Source organism: Hyperoodon ampullatus, assembly GCF_949752795.1.
Source record: "Hyperoodon ampullatus genome assembly, chromosome: 15".
In the NCBI taxonomy this organism is placed as follows: Eukaryota; Metazoa; Chordata; class Mammalia; order Artiodactyla; family Ziphiidae; genus Hyperoodon; species Hyperoodon ampullatus.
In genome coordinates this window covers 82,234,929-82,257,961 of record NC_136928.1, presented here as the reverse complement: position 1 = coordinate 82,257,961, position 23,033 = coordinate 82,234,929, and the positions used below count along the sequence as shown (strand labels likewise).

General features: G+C 55.6%; 1 protein-coding gene across 1 annotated transcript in view; it reads left to right on the top strand.

Annotated features, from left to right (window-relative positions):
* The window catches only part of ASAP2 (ArfGAP with SH3 domain, ankyrin repeat and PH domain 2), a gene marked incomplete at its 5' end in the record, with an annotated part of 153,700 nt that extends 131,641 nt beyond the window's left edge, over positions 1-22,059 (top strand). Inside the window, 12 exons of the mRNA XM_079720739.1 lie at positions 4,497-4,686; positions 6,019-6,104; positions 7,983-8,098; positions 9,104-9,171; positions 10,345-10,458; positions 13,007-13,259; positions 15,670-15,804; positions 17,324-17,492; positions 19,064-19,113; positions 19,610-19,680; positions 20,122-20,244; positions 21,954-22,059. Of these exons, the coding sequence (XP_079576865.1) occupies positions 4,497-4,686; positions 6,019-6,104; positions 7,983-8,098; positions 9,104-9,171; positions 10,345-10,458; positions 13,007-13,259; positions 15,670-15,804; positions 17,324-17,492; positions 19,064-19,113; positions 19,610-19,680; positions 20,122-20,244; positions 21,954-22,028 (1,450 nt within the window). The 3' untranslated portion in view covers positions 22,029-22,059. The remainder of the gene's footprint in view (positions 1-4,496; positions 4,687-6,018; positions 6,105-7,982; positions 8,099-9,103; positions 9,172-10,344; positions 10,459-13,006; positions 13,260-15,669; positions 15,805-17,323; positions 17,493-19,063; positions 19,114-19,609; positions 19,681-20,121; positions 20,245-21,953) is intronic.
* Positions 22,060-23,033: the final 974 nt, after the last annotated feature.

Sequence of the window (23,033 nt, the reverse complement as noted above, 5' to 3'; positions counted from 1 at the left end):
TGCCCCCTTAGACTGCAGCCCTGCCCGGTGCCTGTCTGCTGCAGGAGGGCTGGGATGGTTTACCCGCTGTAGTGCCGTGCAGGTGAGGCAGACGGGGCGGGAGGGAGCAGGCCGGTCCAGAGGAGCAGCATTCGAGTGGCGAGCCCGGGCCAGAGGGTTTGGGCCGGGGAAGCCACGTGAGAAGCAGGTGATGAGGGGGAGGAGGAAGTTCCTTCACCCAGACAGCCTTTCCCTGGGAGCAGCCCGAGACAGGAGTGCTGGCAGGGCTCCCCCTGGGGCTCGGCGGGGACGGGAGGACCGGTGGCTGGGAGAGCGTTGCAGACAGGTGCGGTTCCCGGCCCTTGGCAGAGACATTTTGTGGGGGGCCATTCTTTGGAAGCTGAGGTCACGGGATCTGTGTTCTTCTGCGCTTGGGTGAGGTGACTTCACGCGGTGAGGGAGCTTAGACAGACTAAAGGGAGGGCAGGTCCCGTGTGCCTTCCACACCCTCGCAGGTGTCGGCGTCTGAGGTGAGCGTGCGTGCGCTGGTGCTGGGTGAGAGTCAGTTCACGTCCGGGCCCTGGAGCACATGTCAGTGGGGAAGCGTCTCCTTGAGATTGGACGAGGTGTGATGTTAGATTCCAGGCACAGGGCTTATAAAGTGATCGTCCTCTCTTGATGAAGATCCGAGTTCCAAATCTGTATCCTTACCCAGACCTGGAGAGGCAGCACGGGACACAGAAAGCTGCATCCTTCCCGATCGTGGGACCTGGGCAGGTTCGTCAACCTCTCTGAGCCCTTTTCCTCTAAGAGAAACAGAGGTGCAGCCGTCCCCACCTCGCAGAGTCGCTGGGACATGCGAAGGGGTGAAGCGGTCACACATCTTGCACCGGGTTGGTGTCGGCAGCCCTGCTTGCTCGCCGTGGGCGTGGGCAATGGGGCAGCACACGTGCCAGGAGCTGACTCCACATGCCCTGAAAAGTTAGGGTCCTCTCGGGGCAGGTGTCAGTTGGAGAGTTACCCCAAGGAGAGCTGACTCTTCCTGGATACGAGAAGATCTGTTTAGGACAGGAAACATCATGGCCCACTGCGGCAGTTTACTTACTGTCTAACGGACACCTGCTCTCGCGGTGAAGGGACTGGTCTCCCGAAATGCTGTAATACTGATCAACTTTGAACACAGTATATGATAACTAATTTCTTTCAAGTACCAGGGGCACTTCATAAACGCAGATAATTTGTTTACTGTGGGGCAAGATGATTCTGAAACAACGAATACCATCTGCTTGGGACTCTTGGATATAAACGTTCCATCTGCATTGGGGCCCCTCCCCGCCCCCCGGCCTTGGCACAAATGAAAAGGACGTTTATTCCTCCCCCTCTTGTTTTTCCAAAATGAGAGCAGGTGACCAACGTGATGGCAAAATGCCACCGACTTTGATACCTCCTCAGCTGAAATCGGTCACTGGGCTCCTGTGTTCCTGTAGTACTTAGTTCTGTTTTAAAGCAGTTCATCCCACTTTACATTGTACTGAGGTATTTACGCATATTTTTCTAATGAATTGCATCTTACTCGTTTTTGTATTTCCCACCACAATATGTTGCTTGTGGTGGGAAATACATATATAATGAATCAACGAGTCAGAGGTGAAGTCCTAGCTTTGTGGCTACTTAAATAAGCTAATATTTTACTTCCAGATTAAATCTGGCTTTATCTCAGAGCAACACACCATCTGCAGATGAATTTGTTGAAAGGGAAGCCAAAGACCATCTCATGGCCTGTGAATCCTCAGATGGATTTGGGGGATGTTGAGAGATATACATGGGCGGGAAGCGGGGAGCAGCCGGGTCTGCGTCTGCTTCCAGAGGCCAGAACTCTTTCTTTCCTGTGATTTAGGGCCCTCGTGCACGCCCTGTCCTCCGGGAGTATAAGAAGCCCCTCTCTCTGAACACGAATGCCAAATGCATTCTTATATTAAGTTCATTGCCTTTTCTCCAAAAGCCTTAGCCTTTCCCAAAAAAAGAGGGGGTGGGGGAATCGCTCCGGCAGAGTGAACTCCCTCCAGGAAACCGTGGGGCATGGTGTTGCCCAGAACAGACCTGTACCTGAGCTTGTGGAGGGATGACCTTCAGGGGACGAGACCCAGAGCCCTGGACAAGTGGGATAATACATTTAAAAAGTAAAGGGTCCAGTTCATCTCTAGCCCCTTCCTGACTGTCCCACAGTGATTACTGGAGCCGCCTAAACCTTGACACATGTCCAGCCCCACTGCCCATCAGAAGGGACCCATAGAGTTTCATCAGACAGGTTGTCAGTTGTCAACCCCAGACGGGAACCAGGCAGCATCCTGAGCGTCACGCTGGCTGGGAGCCCCTGGAAGGAGAGCTCAGTCCAGCAAAGCAGGGCAGCCCCCAGAGCTGTCTGGCTGCTGGAGGGGACGGGCTCACACTCACAGCATTGTTGTGAGGGTCAGATGGACAGCACATCTCAATGTGACCTGTAAGCCCGCAGCAGATGTCCACGTGTGGGGTGACGTGTGAAGTCCACCAGCACGGTTCACACGAGGCTGCGTTTATAAACACCCAGGCAGCGGATTTATCGGGTGAGGCAGTCGGAGTGGTGTTTGCCACCCTGGGAGCCTGGAGTTGACCTGCCCACTCCCGAAGCCTGGTGGGTTGACGTTGGGGGCTGGGCCCCTCACGGTAGTAGAAGCAGGTGTGGTGGGTGCAGCCCTGGTGGCAGGCTGGGAGTGAGCGGTGTCCCAGCCGAGAAGAGCTGGTGGGTCCCACCCGCCCGGGCCACCACCAGCCCCTCTTCATTCTGTGCTGCCACAGTAATTACATCCGAAACCCTGGGCTAACGGCCTCAGTGTGCCGTCTCATCTAATCCTGCAAGGCCCTGCAAGCAGCTGTGCTCACGATACAGAGGTTGAGCAGCCAGCCCAAAGTCACTGGTGGGTGACGGAGGGAGCGTGGAGCCGGGCTGAGATCCGGCCGTGTGACCGCGAGCCAGGCCCGAGTGACTGTGCGCTCTCAGAGCTGACCACCAGCCTGGGGTGGGGGGAGGGACCCAGGCCCTTTCTTCTAGTTCAGCCTCCCCTGCCTGACCTTGTGACATGTCAGTGTACCTCGCACTTTCCAGAAAGAGGGGACAAAAGAAGCAGGGGGCTCAGTCCTCTCATGTCATTCTTCCTGTATCCCTGGTAGCTTTGTTGGCTAAAGTTAGGTTTTTGTATTTGGAATTTGGTTTTCCCTGACATTCTTTTTTTTTTAAGAGCTTTGTTGAAATGTAACTCACATACCATACCATTCACCCATTTAATGTACAACGTACTGGCTTTCAGTGTATTCACAGCCGTGCATCCATCACCACAAGCAATTTTCGAACGTTTTTATCACCCCAGAATGAACCCCCATACCAGTTAGCCATCCCCGACTCTGTGCCCTCACTCTCCCAGCTCTGGGCAACTGCCTGCCTGTCTGCAGATGTGCCTGTCGTGGGCATTTCAGTAAATGGGATCACACGGTGTGTGGTCTTTAGTGTTCGGCTTCTTTCATGTAACTTAACGTTTTCAGGGTTCATCCACATCGTGGGCTGTGTCGGTGCTTCCTTCCTTTTGTGGCTGAATCGTGTTCCATTGTGTGGACACCACGCTGTGTTTACCTGTTTCTCAGCTGATGGACACTGGGCCGTTCCTTGGCACTTCCGACTTGATGGTCACTTGAAGTAATTGGTGTTTACTGTCCCTCAAACACCGCGTCTACAATTTTTATTGCTGCTGCTGCTGTTTGTTAAGGTCCTTGGAGCAAAATGCTGAGGCCTCTGGACCGGGAGCTGCTGTTTTTCTTGCTCTCTGTCTTTCAAGTTCATCGGTGCTTTCCGAGGCCCTAAGGACCTGCCGTGAGCGCAGCAAACGTGTCAGCTCATTCCCTTCTCACAGGCCGTGTGCATTTGCACAGATAAGAAGACTCGAGGCCACGTACGTGCCCAGGGTCGCACGTCAGCCTGTGGTGGGGTAGGATCTGAGCCCGGGCTTCTTTGGCTGCCCTGGAGTCGCTGCCCCTCCGAGCTCCTTTGAGAGGCGGGGTCTGCACACACAGGGCCGCGTGGAGGCCGGGAAACAGACCACGGAGATGGACAGTTCGTTTGGTTCGTCAGGTGTGTGGTGAGCCTGCATGCCAGGCACGGAGCCCGCAAACAGGAAGACAGGCTTCCCATGAGGGCTGCCAGCCCCGCGACCTGGCCACTTAGCCCTTAGACCTGGGCCTTGATGCCGCTTGTCTTGGCATCTGGAGGGTTTCCGGCCTCTTGAAAGTGCCTGGAGGCTGAGTGAACGCAGGTGCCAAGGGGGAGCCACACGGCGCCTGCTTCCCGCTTCGTGTCTTTCTGCCAATGCTGCTTATTACAAGGAGGGTGGGACGGGACTTTTTTTAAAGTAGTTATAGATGAATGGATGTTGGGATCTGTTTGAATAGAGGCCCTTAATCATTCACGAGGCAATTATGTTTGACTTCAGGAATGCAAGAAAGGACTACATTACTGCCAAGTACATAGAGAGGAAGTACGCAAGGAAAAGACACGCGGATAATGCGGCAAAACTTCACAGCCTTTGTGAGGCTGTCAAAGCAAGAGATATTTTTGGATTACTCCAAGCATACGCTGATGGTGTGGATCTTACAGAAAAAATCCCACTGGCCAATGGACATGTAAGAAAAGACCTGTAAAAACAGAAAAGAAAGGGTGAGAGGGCAGGGAGTGGCAAGGCAGTGTCATCAGAAATGCTGACAAAGTCGTGTGACTCTGAAAGAAGAGGCAGTGAGTCCTGGGGGAGGAAATTAGTGGTTGACTCTTAAACCAGAACTGTAATGGCAGCTCTGGAAGGAAGGTCCATCCCTGGGGGAAGGAGCACCTTCTCAGAGGCCTAAGCGCCTCCTTCTGTCTTCCGAGAGCCACAGTAGCACCTCAGCCAAGCCTCGGCTGCACCTCCCGAGGCCACACCGGGAAGGAGGGCCTGGACCAGGCCTGGTGCACCGCTGTCCAGCCTGCTCCCCTGCCCTCCTCCCTGGGGGACCTGGGCCAAGAGGGTGGGGTCTCACCGTCGGGATCTCTCTGCAGGAAACCACCAGTGTTATGGCCGGTGTGTCCTCATTCTCTTCCGTGGGTGTGCTCTTGGATGCACACTCAGCCCCCTGGACCCTCCTTACCCTCGTGGACGCACACTCATAGCCCCCTGGACCCTCCTTACCCTCAGAATGAAGGCGCACGGGACTGGGTCACCCTTAGCAGCTGAGCACGTTGTATGGAACCATAATGTTCAGTGTTCGAGAGTGAGATAGGGAACTGCAGCCGGGCTGCCCAGGGCTGCGCGTGCTCAGCTCGGCTGTGCTGCAGCCGAGGAGGAGGGCGAGGCCCGCTGTCTCCCTCTGCCCCACGTTCCCTGTTCCCTGGATCTTCCCTTGGCCTCCAGCTCCCTCCCACCCACCTGCCTGAAACAGCCTTCATTCGTGATTCTTCTCTCCCACCGGCCAGAACTTCCTTCAGAAGGGGCAGGGGTAGCCACGTGCCATTTAGTAGCACTGAAGGCAGTCCGGGTATTAGCACTGATGGTGTTATCTGTACGTATAGAATAAAAAAACTTAACCCGGCATTTAAGACATACATTTATATTTACCCAGGGAGCAGGTATAAGAGCCCGGGGAACCTTCCTGGAGCCTGAACGGAGACCCCTCTTACAGGCAGCACCTCATGTTGACATGCGGGGATGAGGGCAGAAAGATCGAGAGGACTTTGCCATGAAACCCCTGAATTGCTCATTATTTCCTGTGGAGTAAGGAGGAATAGGACCAGTCTCTAAATTTCAGGTTCCCAGGGGCAGAGTTTGCCGTGGAGATTAAAGGGGCCTTTGGTGTCTTAGAGGTAACGTTTTTCAAAGGAAAGATTTAGAGGCTTTTGGAAGAGAAATACACAATTTTTCTCATGTGGGACACAGAATGGAATGCTCCCCTTGGAATTCTGGAATGTTTCTGCTTGGTCTTCAGGAGCCGGATGAAACTGCCCTCCACCTGGCCGTCAGATCCGTGGACCGGACTTCTCTTCACATCGTAGACTTTTTAGTTCAGAACAGGTAGGTGTTCTAAAATCAGGGAAGGTGTTTGATTTCGTTCCTTGGTGTTGCTGAGAATGGAGCCAGGGGTTGCCCCGTTGCTTTAGTTGTGTGGCCAAGATGCTGGAATTTCCCTGGGTCTGAATAGGAATCATGGGACAGGGACAGTGCTGCCAGGTGTGGGGTGTTCGGATGCAATCCTAATAAAGCCCCCTCCCGGGGTCTGCGAGGTCCCGCCTCTAGTGTCTGGGACTCAGGGAGACGCCCCGTCGATAGGCCTGCTGACTTCCGAGCCCCGGGAAAGCAGCCTCCGTCGGTGGCCCCCACGACCACCCCTTTGCTTGTGCCGTGAGGTGCGGGTCCCACGAGGTCCAGGCGGGGCACCCTGAGCAGAGCGAGAGGGAAGCAGGAAGCAGAGCTCCTCCTCCAGCCGCTGGCCGAGCTGACGTTGTAAACTGCAGCTCGGGGTTGTGGGCGTTCTGCGTGGTTGGAAAAGCTGTTATTTTTCATTAGAAGTTGACTTGAGAGAGGACGTGCATGGACGGCTTCCCCGGCCCCACTAGTCCCATTTGGTACGTTCTGCCTCGCTTGGTGCGGGGACCGCCTGGCAGCTGAAGGCCAGTGGGGAAGCCCCGTCAAGGAGCATCCTGACTGCCTGATCCTGGCTTGGGTGGGTGGGTGCTGGAGGGGACGGTGCTGGTTAAAAGCCACAGGAATTAGCTTCAGATGGAATAGAAGATTCCAAAGTGCAGAAGCAAGGAGAGACTTTGCATTTTGTATTTTCTGCCGTTCCCGGCTGTCTTCAGAAGAAGAAATGGCCAGAGGTAGAGGAGCTTGGGAGGCAGCTCCTTCCCCAGGAGCCGGGAGTTCTCTGGATGCCTGGGGGAAGCTGCTCGGACCGCCCTATCCTCTGATGGAGCCCGAATGCTGTCCCGGTGCCAGGAGCGTGGCAGGGGCCAGCTCCATGAGCAGCTGAGCGGTGCCATCCCCCCCAGTGCAGATCCTCAGGGGCAGGAGGAGGGGAATCCTGGTTTCTTTTCTTCCAGAATGGGAGGAGGACAGCAGGCGTAGAGGGGAGATCAGAAGCGAGGCTCCTTTTTCACACTGAAAACGTAGCTGCTTTAAAACAGAAAGGGCGGGCGGGAGGAAGGAGTAAGTGTAGCTGGTTTCCTCCCGGTGGGAGCTGCGGGCATCACCTCCCGATGGGCATGCTCCTGTTCCCACATGTCTGTCCAGCTCTGAACAGGCCCAGGGCCACCTCCACCAGTGGGTTGAGTGGCTTGTCCTGGGATCTCCTGGTTTTGTTTTGTGTTGGAAGAATCTTTGTGGTCTCCTCACAGTTCCCCCGCAGCCTGTTTTCAGGGCAGCTCCGAGGAGCCTGGGGACTCCGAACTTTGGAAGAGCGGCTTTTCCCCTTCCTGGCAAGAGTGTTGTTAGTAAGATGAGAAAAGCTCCCCCCGTCCTCCTGTGTCGGACACACTGGGCAAGTCATGCAGGCTTCCTAAGGCCCAGACGGGCACTGCCAGTGAAGCGGGAGGGATGCCAGGGTCACCTGCCCGTGCCCCCCGCTCAGGTGCGCACAGGTGCCTTGCTCGCTTTCTGGAGGGCTCTGCCATTGTTGTTTATTCCCCGATGGCCTTAAGCCAAGGCCTCCTCCTGCCCACAGGCAGGGCTGGTGCTGTGGGCCCCCGACCCTGGAGGAGGATTGAGAGAAACCCTGCCCTCCGTGAACCTGAGTTCTGGCTGCCTCTCCCGGGGAAGGAAAGCAGCCATGCCCGTCGTTCGCATATTGTCCATGGCTGCTTTCAGGCCACCCTGGCGGAGCTGAGCGTCCCTGCCCAGGCAGCCCCAGTCCTCTGGCCTGTGCCTCACTGTTCTCTCTGTTCCCGTCCTTGCCAGTGGGAACCTGGACAAGCAGACGGGCAAGGGCAGCACGGCCCTGCATTACTGCTGCCTGACCGACAGCGCCGAGTGCCTCAAGCTGCTGCTGCGGGGCAAGGCCTCCATCGGCATCGGTGAGCCTCCCCCCACCGCCTCGCGCAGCTCCTGGTGCGGGGCTCTGGGCAGAGCTGCGGAGTCAGTCCCGCCCTGCAAGGCTGCTGTGGCCTCGTGCTCATCAGCAGTCTCCCTCTGCTGTCTTGTAGGCTTGCCGTCATGTGCAGGCATTTTCTGAGCGGCAGAGGATGGCCCTGCAGCTGTCGCTGGTACCCAGGTGACCTGGACCAGGTTTGGGCATCTCGCCCTCCTGTTCCTGACCCCCACCTGGGATCATGCTGAGCCCCTCACTGGCTCTGGGTGGGCATGTTTACTGGTGAGAGTCACTGTTCACTGCCCCTCCGTTCACTGGCACCAAGCCTCCTCCACGAGGGACCCACGTCTGCTTGGCCTTCATCCCTCCCTCCCCTGTGGGACCCTGACCTGTAGCCATCCAGGCACAGTCTAGCCCGAGGGTGTCCGGCTGTGATGGTGTCCTGAGTGGAGCTCTTGAAGAACTGTTAAGCAGAGAGCAAAGAGCAGAAAGAAGGCACGTGCCTGCTTGCGAGCCAAGTTGGGTTTTTTTCTTTTTTAACTAATCATCAAATCTCATTGACTGAGGCTCATTTAGAAGAAAATACACAATTCCAAATCTTCAGACTGCTTAAAAGGAGGTGTAAAGTCTTCTACAGTCAGATGCCTGGAACTAGATTAGCAGTGCTTTTGGTTAGAGAATTACCATGAACTGCTTTATTCAACAGCTCATACCTTGGATATTTATTTCCATTAGTTGGCTGCTTCAGTGGTTTTATCTTCATTAGATTAGCTCAAACCTTGTCTTAGAAAACCTTACCGACTGCACGCTGCTGCAGCTCTGTACGACTTCAGCACAGTTGAGCACCGACTGGGACAAACTAGCTGGATTTCATTCGTCGTGCTCCGTTCCGTCTGGTGCTGCTTCGCTGGGTCTCTTTTTAATTGCCTCTCAGTGTCAGACCTCTGCCTGCTTTTGCCGTAACACGCCTGTTCGTTCCCCCGCCTCTTAGCTAACGAGTCAGGAGAGACGCCGCTGGACATTGCCAGGCGCCTCAGGCACGAGCGCTGTGAGGAGCTGGTGAGTGTCCCGCCACCCGGCACGGACAGGGTGGGGTGAGGGGTGCCGCTCCTTGGGGAGGGCTCTCTCGGAGCCTGCAGGAGCGTCCTGAGTAGATCCCAGTGGCCTAGAGGGGACGGCTCGGAGAAAGTGTCCTGGGGCCCCTTAGAGAGGAGGTGACCATCCCCCCTATGGTGACACTCAGAACACGAGTCAGTATGTGCTGGTGGCGCATGTTGACGGCGGCCCTGGCTTGTCTGGGGTGAGTGGAGCCAAGGCCCCTCTGAGTCAGGCCAGGTTTACAGGGGGCTCCACCGCTGCGACTTGGGAAGGTCATGCCAGCTCTCTTCGCCGTTGCCTTGTGTGTGAAGGGGGGTCAGGCATACCAGTTCGCAGGTTTTTTGAGGGAATCGTTGCTGAACTCTGCAGAGCAGTGGGCACAGAGTAAGTGCTCAGTCCATGGCGCCATTAACAGTCGGCGCTGCAGAGCTGTGGGGCTGCTAACAGGTATTATCCTAAGCACTTCGTGTCCAGTAACTCATTTAATCTTGATAATTACCGTAAAGCATTAATTAATAGGTACCTACTGTTACCCCATTTTACAGATGAGGAGATAAGTAAGGAAGGGTTAAGTAACTCGCCCAGGACCACATGGCGACTGTCTGGCTTTGGAGAAAAGTCAGACCCTAATGTGCTAAGACACCGATTTATCTAATGGATTAGCTTCTCTCCTGTGCACCTAGAATGGAACCAGCTATCTACCTTCCTGGAGAGAATTGAGAAGCTGGCCATTCACGTCATTTTCCACAGGGCTTCACTCTCTCGTGCTGGTCAGGAAAAGCGGGGTTAACAGTTAGTGGACACGTTCCTTCTCCTCAGATTGAGATGCTCCCATGTGCAGTCGTGGGTACCTGCAGGCTGACCGTTGCCCTTTAGATCTCAAACACCCCTTGGCTGCGTGCTGCAACTCTGCAGCTTACAAAACACTAAATGGGAGTTGTCGGGTTTGAGCTTCGAGGTTATCTGTGGATTAGGGAGTGGGGGCTTGACCTGAGACGCAGCGAATTGGATAAGCCAGCCTCATACTGGGGTGCAGGCTCCCTGCCCCGCTACCTCTCGGCCATCTTGGTGGACACCTGCTTGACAAGGCCGAGTATATGAGCAGCGTCACCGACAGTGCTTTGTTGTTCTCAGCTGACCCAAGCCTTATCCGGAAGGTTTAATTCTCACGTTCATGTCGAGTACGAATGGCGACTGCTCCATGAAGACCTGGATGAGAGCGATGACGATGTGGATGAGAAGCTGCAGGTCTGTGCCGGCTTGTGGAACTCTAAGGGCGTTAGGGTCAGCGTCCTTCAGAGCGGCGTGGGTCCTGGCCTGTAATCAGGGTAGAGAGCTGTTTGTAGAAAAGGAAGTGCCGTTTACTTTTTGCTTCCAGGGCTCTCAGTAGGTTTGTGGTTTTACCCTTCCCATAACTGCCCCCTGTCTTCCAGCTCCTATAGACGTGACTGTAAACGAATGAGAATTGTGTAATCAGAGGCAGCTTCTCACCTTCTGATATGAAGGAAGGATACAGAGAGCCTTGGATTCTCGGGGATTTTAGAGGGAGCTTTCTCTCTGGATAATGTGATAAAGAGCCAGGTTCCCCCAGGAGCAGTGGCCACGTTCACCTAGCTGATCTTTAAAACCTTCACTGAAATCACTGACCCTTAGAGATCATTGGGTCCAACTCATCCCTTTATTAGATGGGGTCATTCAAGCCTCAAGAGAGGGGATGTCTTGGCCACAGTGAAGCCAGTATTTGGAGACCAACCTGGGGCTCTTGCCTCCTGGTCCAGCCTCTCCTTATGATGCTCTGTCTTGTGCACTTGAGGGCACGCCTGGAAGGTTGCCACCTTCACACGAGGCTCAGAGTCAGACCCAGGAAGACTGACTCCAAAGCCCATACGCCTAGCTGCTGTGAAATTAGTGGGAAAGCCGGGTGTAACGTTTTAATTTTTACTGTAGGATTTTAATGTCCTGATGTGTACTGATGTCTGATTATGTATATATGGCGTTTCCGAAACCTATTGGACTATCCCGGTTTACGGAGCAGTTAGTATCTGTACTTACGGTTTCTTGGAATAAGAAATTTCCGAGTTAGCTGTAAAACGGTATCAAAGTGAGGGGAGCTGGCTATTTCACACTTAGATTTGCCTTTAAAAGGGGAGAAGGTTTGAAACACCTGCCCTGGAGCGAGTGCCTCTTGGTCAGGCACACGTCACATTCCTGGGGTTGTGCAGTGACTTGGCAGGTGCCGTGGACCCAGTGAAAGCCCGGCAGCGGCGCTGACACTCGTCCCCACCCCTTCGGCAGAGAGCGGCGGGTGGTGGTTCGCACGGCCATGGGCTTTGTTGGAATTTAAACTGTGCATGAAGAGCCACTGGCCACTGAGTCCTCGTACTGGATCTGGGCGTGAGCTGTTGGTTGGCCAGAGCCTTGGCCGGGCAGGCGGTCCCGTGAGGGGAGGAGGGGTGACTGCCGATACTGAGACCTGCTGAGCTCCGGGCACTGTGCCGGCGGTTAAAGTCAGACCTGCTAGGGAATTCCCTGGCGGTCCAGTGGGTAGGACTCCGCACCCTCATTGCCAAGGGCCCAGGTTCAATCCACGGTCGGGGAACTGAGATCCCGCATGCCGCGTGGCGAGACCAAAACATAAAAATAAAAAAATAAAGTTAGACCCACTTATCAGATGAGAAGTAGGATCTGGAAGGTTAATTTGCTCAAGATCACAGCTATTATAACGAAGCTGGCTTTTTTTTTTTTTTTTTTTTTTTTTAAAGAAGATGTTGGGGGTAGGAGTTTATTGATTGATTGATTTATTTTTGCTGTGTTGGGTCTTCGTTTCTGTGCGAGGGCTTTCTCTAGTTGTGGCAAGCGGGGGCCACTCTTCATCGCGGTGCGCAGGCCTCTCACTATCGTGGCCTCTCTTTTTGCGGAGCACAGGCTCCAGACGCGCAGGCTCAGTACTTGTGGCTCACGGGCTCAGCTGCTCTGCGGCATGTGGGATCCTCCCAGACCTAGGGCTCGAACCCGTGTCCCCTGCATTAGCAGGCAGATTCTCAACCACTGCGCCACCAGGGAAGCCCCCGAAGCTGGCTTTGAAATACGAGATCCATCTAATGAAGTCCGTGGTTCCATGCACATGGCTTTCTGGTGGAGCAGGGGTCAGCAGACTCGTAAAGGGCCAGATAATAAATGTTTTAGGCTTTGTTGCAACTCCTCAGCTCTGCCAGGGTGGCTTGACGGCAGCCACAGACAATATGCAAATGATGGGCATGGCTGCTTTCTAATAAAACTTTATAAAAACAGGTTGTAGCCCCATGGGCCGTGATTTGCTGACCCCTGAGTTAGAGGACTCTTAAGAGTTCCAGTTCCTACGGGAAGAAAACGTCGATCTCCCCCGAATTAGCCGTATGGCTGTTGGGGATCCGCTGTGGCTGTGCGTGCCTGGAGCAGCCGCACTGTTCTGCCGTCAGAGAAGGGTGTTTATGGAGGGGACACGCAGTGAAATACAGAGCTAGGCTGAGGTAACTCTGGATGGTAAAGGTGAAATAGCTTATATTTTAAATTCTTCACAGAATGAAGAATTGTTTTGAAGTTTTTGTAAATCATGGCTTTTTTTCGTGGGTGTGTTTCCGTTAAGGGACATGGTAAGAGTGAGTTTTAGGTTTGGCAGCTGTCACGTAGCAGTAAAAATGCACCGTGCCCAGGTATTAGACTGGTGTACCTGAGGCTGTACCCAGTACGTCAGTCTCTGTGACCAAGAGGTCAGCGCGTCTGTATTTCACACACCTCTGCCCACTACCCCCCGCAGCCCAGTCCCAGTCGGCGAGAAGACCGGCCCGTCAGCTTCTACCAGCTGGGCTCCAGCCAGCTGCAGTCCAACGCCGCGTCTCTGGCCAGAGACGCCGCCAGCCTGGCCAAGGACAAGCAGAGGAGCTTCGTGCCCAGCATCTTGCAGAACGAGACGTACGGAGCCATCCTGAGCAGCAGCCCACCGCCCACGCAGCCCGCGGCCCCCAGCACCGCCAGTGCTCCCCCACTGCCCCCGCGGAACGTTGCCAAAGGTACTGAGCTGTTGGTAGCCCCTGGATGCACGAGCGTTGTCGTTGGGGTTTTGCTTTGGGGAAGCTGTAGTTGCTTTGCCCCCCCGGCTAGCTAACGTGTGGGCCAGCTTCAGGACATGTTTTTCCATTTGGGGTCCTTTGTTTTGTACTTAACGTTGTTTGCTTCCTGAAAGAACTCCGTCATTCTTGGGTTGGTGGTAGAGTGTCTTGACGTCATTCTCGTTCTGGGCAGGGGTGTGGCACGTGTGACTCAAGGGATGCAGGGACGCCACCGGGGTGGGCCTGAGGCGGAGGGGTCAGCCCCTGCTACTGGTGCCTGGGTGCTTCCCTGCAGACCTCCTTCCTGGTCCTCTTCTCTCTGCGGCCCGCCTCTCACTGCCCCGCCCTTCGCCTCCATTCAGTCCCTGTGTATCTGTCTCCTGCCTGTTCTCGGCCAGCTTGTGGCATCTGGTTACTTCCCATCTCTGTGATCCCCATGAAATGAAGGATAAAGAGATGCTAATTTGGGAAACGGTGCTCAGCCTAACTGTAAGAATACGAAATAGTCCCCAAGGGCCCTTAAGTGCCAAAGCTTCCTGTGCTAACCTCAGTTGCTCTGTCACAGCACAGCCAGTTTGACTCAACAGATGCTGTTTTTTGTTTTTATAAAAATGGATACTTAAGCCCCCAGAGGTTTAGTGATTTGCCCAGCCCTGAAGGCCCACTGGCCATGATGCTCCCTGAAGGCAGGTCCCGCAAGTAGCCAGGCCAGCTCTGGGCTGGGGCCTCCAGAGGGCTTCCCAGGGGACCGGGGGCAGGAGCCTCCATGGGGTGTGATGTCTGGGCCCACGGCTGCTGCAGGCCGATGGTGGTCCCAAAAGTATATCCCAAGTTGCATTTGTGCGGGAGCTGCCCTCCGGCAGGGGCGTGTAGGCGCGTGACGGTGGCGCTGCGAGCCCCGGGAGGGAGGAGTGCGCACGTCTGCCGTCCTGTGGCGTCTGTGCTCACGGTGTGGCGTGGCTGTGCCCACCGCCGCCCCCCAGCTGCCCTGAGTGTATTGCGGACCCTCCCACACGGCTCTGCCCCCAGCGCTCAGGGAGGCAGAGAAGGCTGATGAGCCTCCTGTCTGGGTCACCGAGCCACACGCCTTAGGAGCGGACCCACGCCGCACGGGGCAGACCCCTGAAACCCGCCCGCTCACCGCCCGCAGAGCCCGTTCCTCCACGGCACCCAGGCCTGACCGGGAGGTCCCTCGGCAAGGAAGGAGGTCACGTCCCCCAGCTGCGAGGGGCCCGGGCGGACCGCGGGGGGCCGTGTGGGTGCGTCTCGTTGCCCCCCCCTCCCAGATCCCGGCGCCTGTGTTTGTCTCCGTCCCACTGGTGCCTTTTACTGACTGTGTGTGCCATGTTAGGAAAGATTTTAGTTTGCTCTGTTGGGTCATATAAGAGGAATAGAAAGCTGTTCACCTCTATTTCTTGCTTTCTTAAAATCTTAGGATGAGAAAGTTTGGGGTTTTTTTCCCCCATTTCTTTCGGCCAGTCCCACCATTAGCTCCGCCTCTTCCTTTGGCGACGGAGATTGCCCTTCATCCCTGCCAGCCCCCCAAAGGGTACCTTTGTTTTCCGTCTGTTCCACACTCGATCCACGAGGAGTCACCACGCAGCAAGTAGGACGGGATCCATGTTCTCGGGCCCTGCATCCAGGAGGACGTTGTCCACGGCAGGCGTGTGACGGCTCCCTCTGACCCCAGGTGGGCCCCGTGAGGGTGTGGCCTGCTTTCACCTCCAGGCCCAGCCTCACACACGGCCATACCTGTGCCCTGAGCAGATGCCGCTCCGTGAGGACGAGCTTCGTGGGCGGAGGAAGGGTGTGACCAGGGGGGTGCCATCTCCCTGGTGTGTCACCTGAGCTGACTTTCAGCCAGAAATAAGTTTGCCCTTCACCAGATGTCTCTGATTTGCAGCCTTCTCTCCACGTGCTCTGTCTGAGGACAGGTGCCCCCCTGTGTGAGGTGGTGACCCCACAGGGAGGACTGAGATGGGTAGAGACAAGCAGACGTCCTGTCCCTGAGTGCAGTGCTCAGGAGGGTCACTGTGGTCATCATTTCCCTCTTCAAACAGTGTTTCAATTTGAGAAATAAAATTGGTAAGACTGAGAAGACCAACTGGGAGTTTTCCCCGGAGCATCGTTGGTTCGCTGTGTATTGGTACCTGTCTTCCAGAAACCAGAAACAAGAATTTTTTTTAAAATCAACGTCCTGTTTGTGGCCTTAATGCTATTCTAGAAGGGTCATGTGTACCATTTTATAGGGGAGAGGATCAATAATGCAGTGTTCTGTTTCTGTTTTTGTTCTGTGCTCGTGCGTGTGCGTGCGTGCGTGTGCATGCCTGCGTGTGCACGTGCGTGTGTGTGCATGTGCGTGTGTGTGCAGTTCAGCCAGCCTTCTCAGCTAACGCCCTGTGGAAGACAAACTCTGTAAGTGTGGACAGTGTAAGCCGGCAGCGATCTTCGTCAGATCCGCCAGCTGTCCATCCACCGCTGCCCCCTCTCCGCGTGACATCTACCAGTACGTTTTTTTCCTTTTTCCTTTCTCGCTCTTGGGCTTTGTGCAGCTGGTTGGCTGGGGGGTCTCTCGGCAGCTGCTCGCTGCCGGCTGCTCGGCGCGGCCTGGGGGCCTGTGGCTCTTCTGTGGCCCCAGCCCTGCGGCCGCGGCCCCCCAGCAGCAGACTCCTGTCTGCCTCCCACCCCACGGGGGCCCCTCACTCTCCTGCTGTGTCTCCCGAGCACTTCAGCAGCATTTCTGTCTCTTACACATTGGCCCCGGGGCTGCCTTTGGCCCTTGGGTGGTTCTCGACGCTGGGGAGTGTTCCTGTGGATTATGATCTGGTCTGTGCCCTGCCCTTCAGTGTCACATGTCCGTGCCAGTCTCAGCACCCGGGGGAGGGGAGGGGCTTTTTTCCAGCTTCGAGGTTGGTGGGGGGTCGACTGGACCGGGGTGGGGGGGGCGGGGGCAGGGCCTGGACGCTGTAGGAGGGAGGGGCTCTGGCATCGCGGGGTCAGGGGTGCTTTGAGGGCGCTGAGGGTTTACCCTGGCTCCCCCGGTTTCCTTACCCGGAGTTAAGGGGGGAGAAGCCCAGCCCTGGCTGTGGTCGGTGTCATACGTGCACTGGAGGCTGAGCGGGCACGGGGTCTTCGGGACACTGGGGCGGGGGGCACCCAGCTCCGGCACACCCGAGTCAGATGGCATGGGCCGGGTCCTGGGGGGCACCCAGCGGGTCTCAGAAGCCCACTTTCACACTCGCAGTCTGGCGTCCCGGGGGCTGTAGACCTGCATGCTAGAGTCTGCCTTTTGACTTTCCTTTTAAAGCAGAAAAAGGAGAGAAGAATGACAAAAGGAAAGAAGGACTAAACTGATCCCTCCCTGGTCAGCCGGCTCCCAGCGCCCGCTGTCCTGCGAGAGGGGGACTGCCAGGTCCTCGGGGATCAGCGTCCAGGCCCGGGGCAGGTCTCCGCCCCCCGCAGCGACCGCGGGACACCAGCGCTGGACGTTGAGGGGAGGGCTGCTGCTGGCCGGGGAGACGGGAGGAGGCGTGGGCTCGAGGCCGGGCTCCCTGCCTCACCTGCCCGCGCGCTTGGGGAAAGCAGCGGCCTCCTCACCTGGGAAACGTAGAGAACGATACAGCGCGTCCCGCTGCCCCCTCGCGGACCGGGAGCCTTTCCAGCTAGTTCTTCGCAGCGTTTCCTCAGACTGACCGGCCAGCGGCATGGGTGGCGCCCCGGGGCAGGACCGGCGCCAACCCAGGCCGGGCCTCCTGCTGGTCCCCGTGGAGGGCGGAAACCCACGGGGGGTTTTAGCTGAGAAAATACTCCCAGGCTCCTAGAGGCATTTTAGTCCCAACTTGAGGCTCGGAAAGACTCCCCGCCAGCACTGTTTTCTGAAAATCGTCAATGAAAGTAGGTTTTTTCCTTATGAGGTAGGGGAAGGAAAAAGGAAGCCCTTATCGCAAGAGCCTCGGGTGAGAAGGCTGGGAGGGGGGCGCCTGAAGTGTGACCCTCCGCGTTTCTGTCCTGTCCTCTCTCCGCAGACCCCCTGGCTCCCACGCCGCCCCCTCCGGTAGCAAAAACGCCCAGTGTGCTGGAGGCCTTGAGCCAGCAGAGCAAGCCGACGCAGCCCGGGCTCCCGCCCAGCAAAGCCCCGCCGCCGCTGCCGCCGCAGCTGCCCAGCCGCCTGCCCCAGAAGAGGCCTGCTCCCGGGTAAGGCCACTCCTCTGCGTCCCCCTCGGGCCGGCCCGGCCCGGCCGTCCTTGCTTCCCAGGGGCACCAGCCCCGTAACTTCACCTGCTGAGATTTCTCTGAACGTTTGAAATCTTCCATGTCTCTACTACTGTGACCCCTAAGGTCAGGTGTTACATAACTAAGTGGTTATGCTTCAGGGGTCTAAAAAATAATCCAAGAATGTTTAAACTGCAAAAATTTCATACCGATGTACATCTTATATCCACATGATGAATTTAGATTTCTGTTCAGTACAGACACTGGGATTTGGGGAGTTAAAGTCCTCAAGACACGAGGCCTCTAGGTCATATTTGTTGGTCACTCACAGGATTATCTCGACTACATGGACCCTCTGTAGTGCGGGGCATGTATTTCCTACAAACAAGGACATTCTCCTACATAAACACAATACAACCAGCAAAATCAGGAAATTAACGTGGATGCTACCTTCCAAAACTCAGACTCCAAGTTTATTTAGACACACATGATACCTAAATACCGTCCTTTACTACAGAGGAATCCAGTTCGTGGCTCTCAGTCTGGATCTTTATGGTGGAAAATGGTTCCTTTTTAGTGGAAATGATATTTAGCAGCCAAGATCTGGGTGCTTAGTGTCTTCTTTGCTGCTGGAGTGTCACTGCACTCAGGCAGGCCCTCTGAGTGGTCAGAACTAGGGACACACACACACACACACACACACGAGTGTGTGTGTGGAGAGCCGTTCGTCCCTTGCTTGTCCCCATCCGCCTCTTCTGCCCCCCATCCCCTCCCATCACATGTCAGGCCCCAGTCGTGTGCCTGGCTCCGTGCAGAGAACTGGAATAGGGTTCCTCTCCCGGCTCATCACAGACATTCTTGTCACTTGTCCTCGCTTTGAGAGTTGACAGAACTGTTGTCACACCTTTTGCAGGTGGAAATGCGTTTATCCAGGCCCAGCCGGCAAGCCTGAGTTAACAGACTGCTGTCTTCCAGCCCTGGGAGCCCTGTACCTGCGTGTCCCTCCCTGTGGTGCTGGGACGTGCCGGGCCCGGGGTTCATGGGGCAGGGGGGTGCTGAGCCATGTCCGTCACGGCGGTTAACAGGCAGCAGGGGTCACAGAGTCCAGAGGCATGGATAACGCGGGCCAGCGGTGCTCGGACAGGTCCTGGCAGAGCCGCCAGGACTCTGGGGTTGATACTGCCCCACCTGACCCAGGAGGAGACCCAGGCCGCGCGGGGAGGAGATGGGGCACATCACGGCTAGAGCTGGTTAGTGGTGCCCAGTTTCCAGCCCAGACCCGGGGCATCGGCAATGGGCTCACATGGGACAGGAGAGCTGCAGGAGGAGCCTGGTTTGGGAATCGGGAACCTTCGATCTAGCACTGCCCTCTGGACCTCTCATTCCGTTTTCCAAGGGGAAAAAAAAAAAAAGGTAGTTGGATGGCAGTTGATGAAATCAGCTCAGCCGTTTTCAACTTGAACACAGGTCCTTTAGAAAAGGGAGTGAGGCAGGGCGGTAACGTGCTTTGCAGGCCTTGGGCACCAGTGACTCTATTTTCCCCTTCTTTGTAGGCCTGACAAGTCAAGCCCACTGATCAACAAAGGCCAGCCAAGAGGACCTGGTAATTATTCCATGTGACACTGGGTTACTTTCTGCTGGGTCTCGGGGGCAAAGTGGAGGGTGTTTCCTGCTGTGGTGAACCCCTGGGTCAGGCCCGCTGTCCTGCCCTGGCAGCCACCCTGCCCTCGCAGAACCTCTGGCGCCCCTGCTCCTGGGCTGCTCTGTCCTCATGCCACACATTCCTGTCCCCCCTCTGCCGATGGGGACGGGGGTGTGCGGGAGCCCTGGCGGGGTCTGGGAGTCAGTGGAGGAGGTTATGGCGTCTGCCTCACTCTGTGACACCTGCAGACCGGCACACTCTAGGGAGGTTGCATGGAAGTCACAAGGTTCTTTGGCCTTTAGGGGACTTTCCCTCAACAGTTAGGAAATCTCAGGCAAGTTGCCTTGTGGCTGTGACAGACGGCATTTATGTCGTTTCTGTCTCGTGGTGTTGACTGAGGGGCATATTGTGAAGTCCGTTCATTTTGGCCCTAAAGCAGTGGATCTCTCTGGGACAGAAACTCTGGGTCCTCTGTCCAACGCCGTGGTCACGCAGCCCCCGGCGCCCATGCCCAGGAAGTCACAGGCGGTAAGCGGACGAGCCCCTTCCTTTCTGCCTCTTTGCCCTGGCCAGGAGCGGGTGGGTTATCGTCCAAGGGCTCAGAGGAAACTCTCCCTCTTCCCCTGGTTGGGGTGGGGGAGGCTTCTTCCTGGGTACCTGGTCCTTCGGATCGGAGCAGGATGCAACCCAGAGCCCACAGCCAGTGGGCTGGGCCCTTCGCGGCTCCAGGACAGGCCCCCACGTGCCCACCAGGCACCGGGCCGCCCCGCTCCCTGCTCTTTTCCCTCGGCTGGCCTCCTCCTGGAAGTCCCCCTGCCGCGAGCGCACTGAGCCACCCATCTTGACACCCGTGGGCTCCCAGGCCTGCGAGCGGCCCTCGGGACCAGTTGGAAGCAAGGTGGCCCAGTTCTCTGCCCTGGAGCAGACGCTTCCCCGCACACTAAGCTGTGAGCCCTCTTCTTGACGCAGACCAAGCTGAAGCCCAAGCGGGTCAAAGCCCTGTATAACTGCGTGGCCGACAATCCCGACGAGCTGACGTTCTCCGAGGGGGACGTGATCATCGTGGACGGGGAGGAGGACCAGGAGTGGTGGGTGAGTCGGGGCCTGGGGGTCTGTTCCCGGGTGGCGCCCGCTGTGCCCGACGCACCTCAGCTGCCCTTTCTGTGCACCCACTTGTGAGTGGGGTCCTCCCTCGTCAGGGCGGACAGGCCACGTGGGCTGCAGTTTGCAGAGCGCACCTGAGGGTTTGAGATGAGGCCTTGGCTTTCTCGGTAGTGCCTCTGCCCGGCGTTGCAGGCTTGGTGGAGCGGGGCGCAGAGGGAGAGCTGACCCGGAGGGCAGAGACGCTGGGTGTCGGGCTCGTCCTGAAACCAGCTGTGGCATCCGGGCAGGGGGGGGGAGCTGCAATGGGATGAGCGTGGCGCTTCCCCTGATGACCCTGAGTGTCCAGCGCCGGCCAAGGTCAGGCTGGGTGACCTTGGCAAGGTGGTTATGTTGCTAAGCCACAGCCACCTCGCCTGAGAAAGGCCGGTGACAGCACTGTTGCAGCGACGGCACGGCGGCCCCCAGGGAGAGGTGGCTGTCATAAACTGGGCAGTCATGCAAACAGCTCCCGCACGCCTGGCAGCGTCTGCCGCCTGGGGGCCGCTAACGGCCCAGCTCTGGGGCTTGAGCTCAGATACCAGATGGGTCATGGTTGCCATCAGGACGTAGCCAGGACTCACGGAGACAGCTCCGCTCTCTCAAGGGCGAGGGGTGTTGGTTAGAGTCCCTAGCCAGGCACCCTCCTGGGTGAGCTGTGTGTTCTCTCTCCAGGGCCTTTGTGAGCCAGCTCGGGGCCTGGCACCACCTCTGGCATGGCTGGTTCAGGGGTCTTCTCGTGGCCTCTCCCCTCGAGGGGTTCAAGTGCCTGTGGGTCCAGAGCCCCCTCCTCTGTCAGCCTTGCTCCACGCGGTGCAGTCGACGCCGTGGGCAGCAGAGGGGGCGGCAGCTCCTGGTGCCCCTTGGTGCCCATCCAGGGCTCTGCCCGCCCGCTGCCCGCATGGCCCTGAGACCTGAGGCAGGTCTGGCCTTCACACTTGTGTACAACCCACCACAAGGATGGGGCTCCAGCCTGACACCAGGCTTAGGCATCTGGAAAACACCTGTTCATTTCAAAAACTGTGGCAAAATCAGAAAGCTATAAAGAAAGTAAATGCTGTCTATAATCTCAGGGCATCCCCCCTCACACACACAAAAATAATAATTTAAATTTTGGTGATTTCGTTTTAGATGTTTATTTAACTACTTAATTTACATCGTTGAGATCAGACTTGAGGTATAATTTATATAATTTTCCCAGAGGAAAAGTAAATGGATTTACTGAAGTCTTAAATGCTTTGACTACATTTAAATAGGGCCAGCTCACATTTGCCACTTTCTGTGACTTGGCAGCGCACAGACTTGACATTCAGTTTCTTCATCCATTAAAAAAAAAAAACAAAACCAAAAAGGGAGGTCGGGGTGGTGGTCTGATCCTGTGCTGCCTGCCCCCCGAGACCACCAGGACCGCGGTGGGGCGTGTGTGCAGACACCCACTCCCCACGCGGATAGGAGTCCCTGCGGGTAGTAGGCCGGCACTATTTGAGACGGGAGCAAAAGGAAAAGCAGTTTAGATGTTGTACCCAAGTAATTCTTTCCCAGAAGAGATTCTTCCAAACACATCTTTTTTTTTTTTTTTTTTTCCTCCAAATGCTGTAATGCCCTTCAAAGTTTCCAACATTTGGAATTTGTGTAACAACATAACCTTTTATTCATTTCAGATCGGACACATCGATGGCGATCCCAGTCGCAAAGGAGCGTTTCCCGTGTCATTTGTGCACTTTATTGCTGACTAAACTGCTACTGAACAAAACCACTTCTGTTTAACGTTATGTCTCGTCTCATTATTGGTACCAGAGCTCTTGCCAGATAACCTGTTTTATGAATTGTATCGTACGGTAGCCCACTTTCTCTAAGGCCACTGTTCTGCTTTAAAAACTCAAAGGCAATTTATATATATCAGTGAATTGCTTTTATAATTCGTGTTTTTCATGAAACATTGCTATACTTTTATTAGGAAAAACTGAATTTCCAAAAGGTGAACTGAAAAGTTAGTTTAACTAAATAATGAAGATTCTGAATCTACAGCATTAGTTGAACCTAAAAATGTTTTGAGTGTGGGAAAGAAACTCATCCTGTTTTTCTTGGCCCACAGCTGGGGTTGGTGACCTTTAGCACAACTATTCTTTTTAGGAAGCCAGGAAATTGTTGCTTTCAGAGTCCATAGCCAGCCCGCACTTTCTGCATAAAATGCTTCAGTTCACCTTTAAAGACTTTTTTTTTCTTTAAAGATACCGTTAAAGAGTTCCTTTGAAATCCACCCAGTGTTTGCTGGAAATGTATACATAAGCGTTGTACTTTCCAGCCCTGGTGTGTGAGGTTGCAACTATCAGTGTATCCTGCATGTGTGTGTAACCTGTTGTGAACAAGCCTACTTGACCCGACTACAGATGGTTTATTATGGCGTATGTCACAGCAGTTAATTCAGCTCCAGATTATATTAACTGCATTCCCTGAATCTGGTTAAAAACTAAGGATGATGGACTGCAGAACCGTTCTTTCAACGAGTGTCTACGCTTTAGGTGTTTGGGATTTGCCTTCCCGGGCCTCCCTCGTCACACAGCTAGAGCACCGTGGTGCAGACCGACCCCCCATATTACCACAGACTTGCTGTTTCCTATCGAGTGTACCACTGCCTTCCCTTTCTAGCCCAAGAGAATGTCCACTCAGTTTAGTGTCTTGTATTTATATAATATACCAACAGGAATGGTAGTTACACTGTCTTGAAATTTAATCTGTCC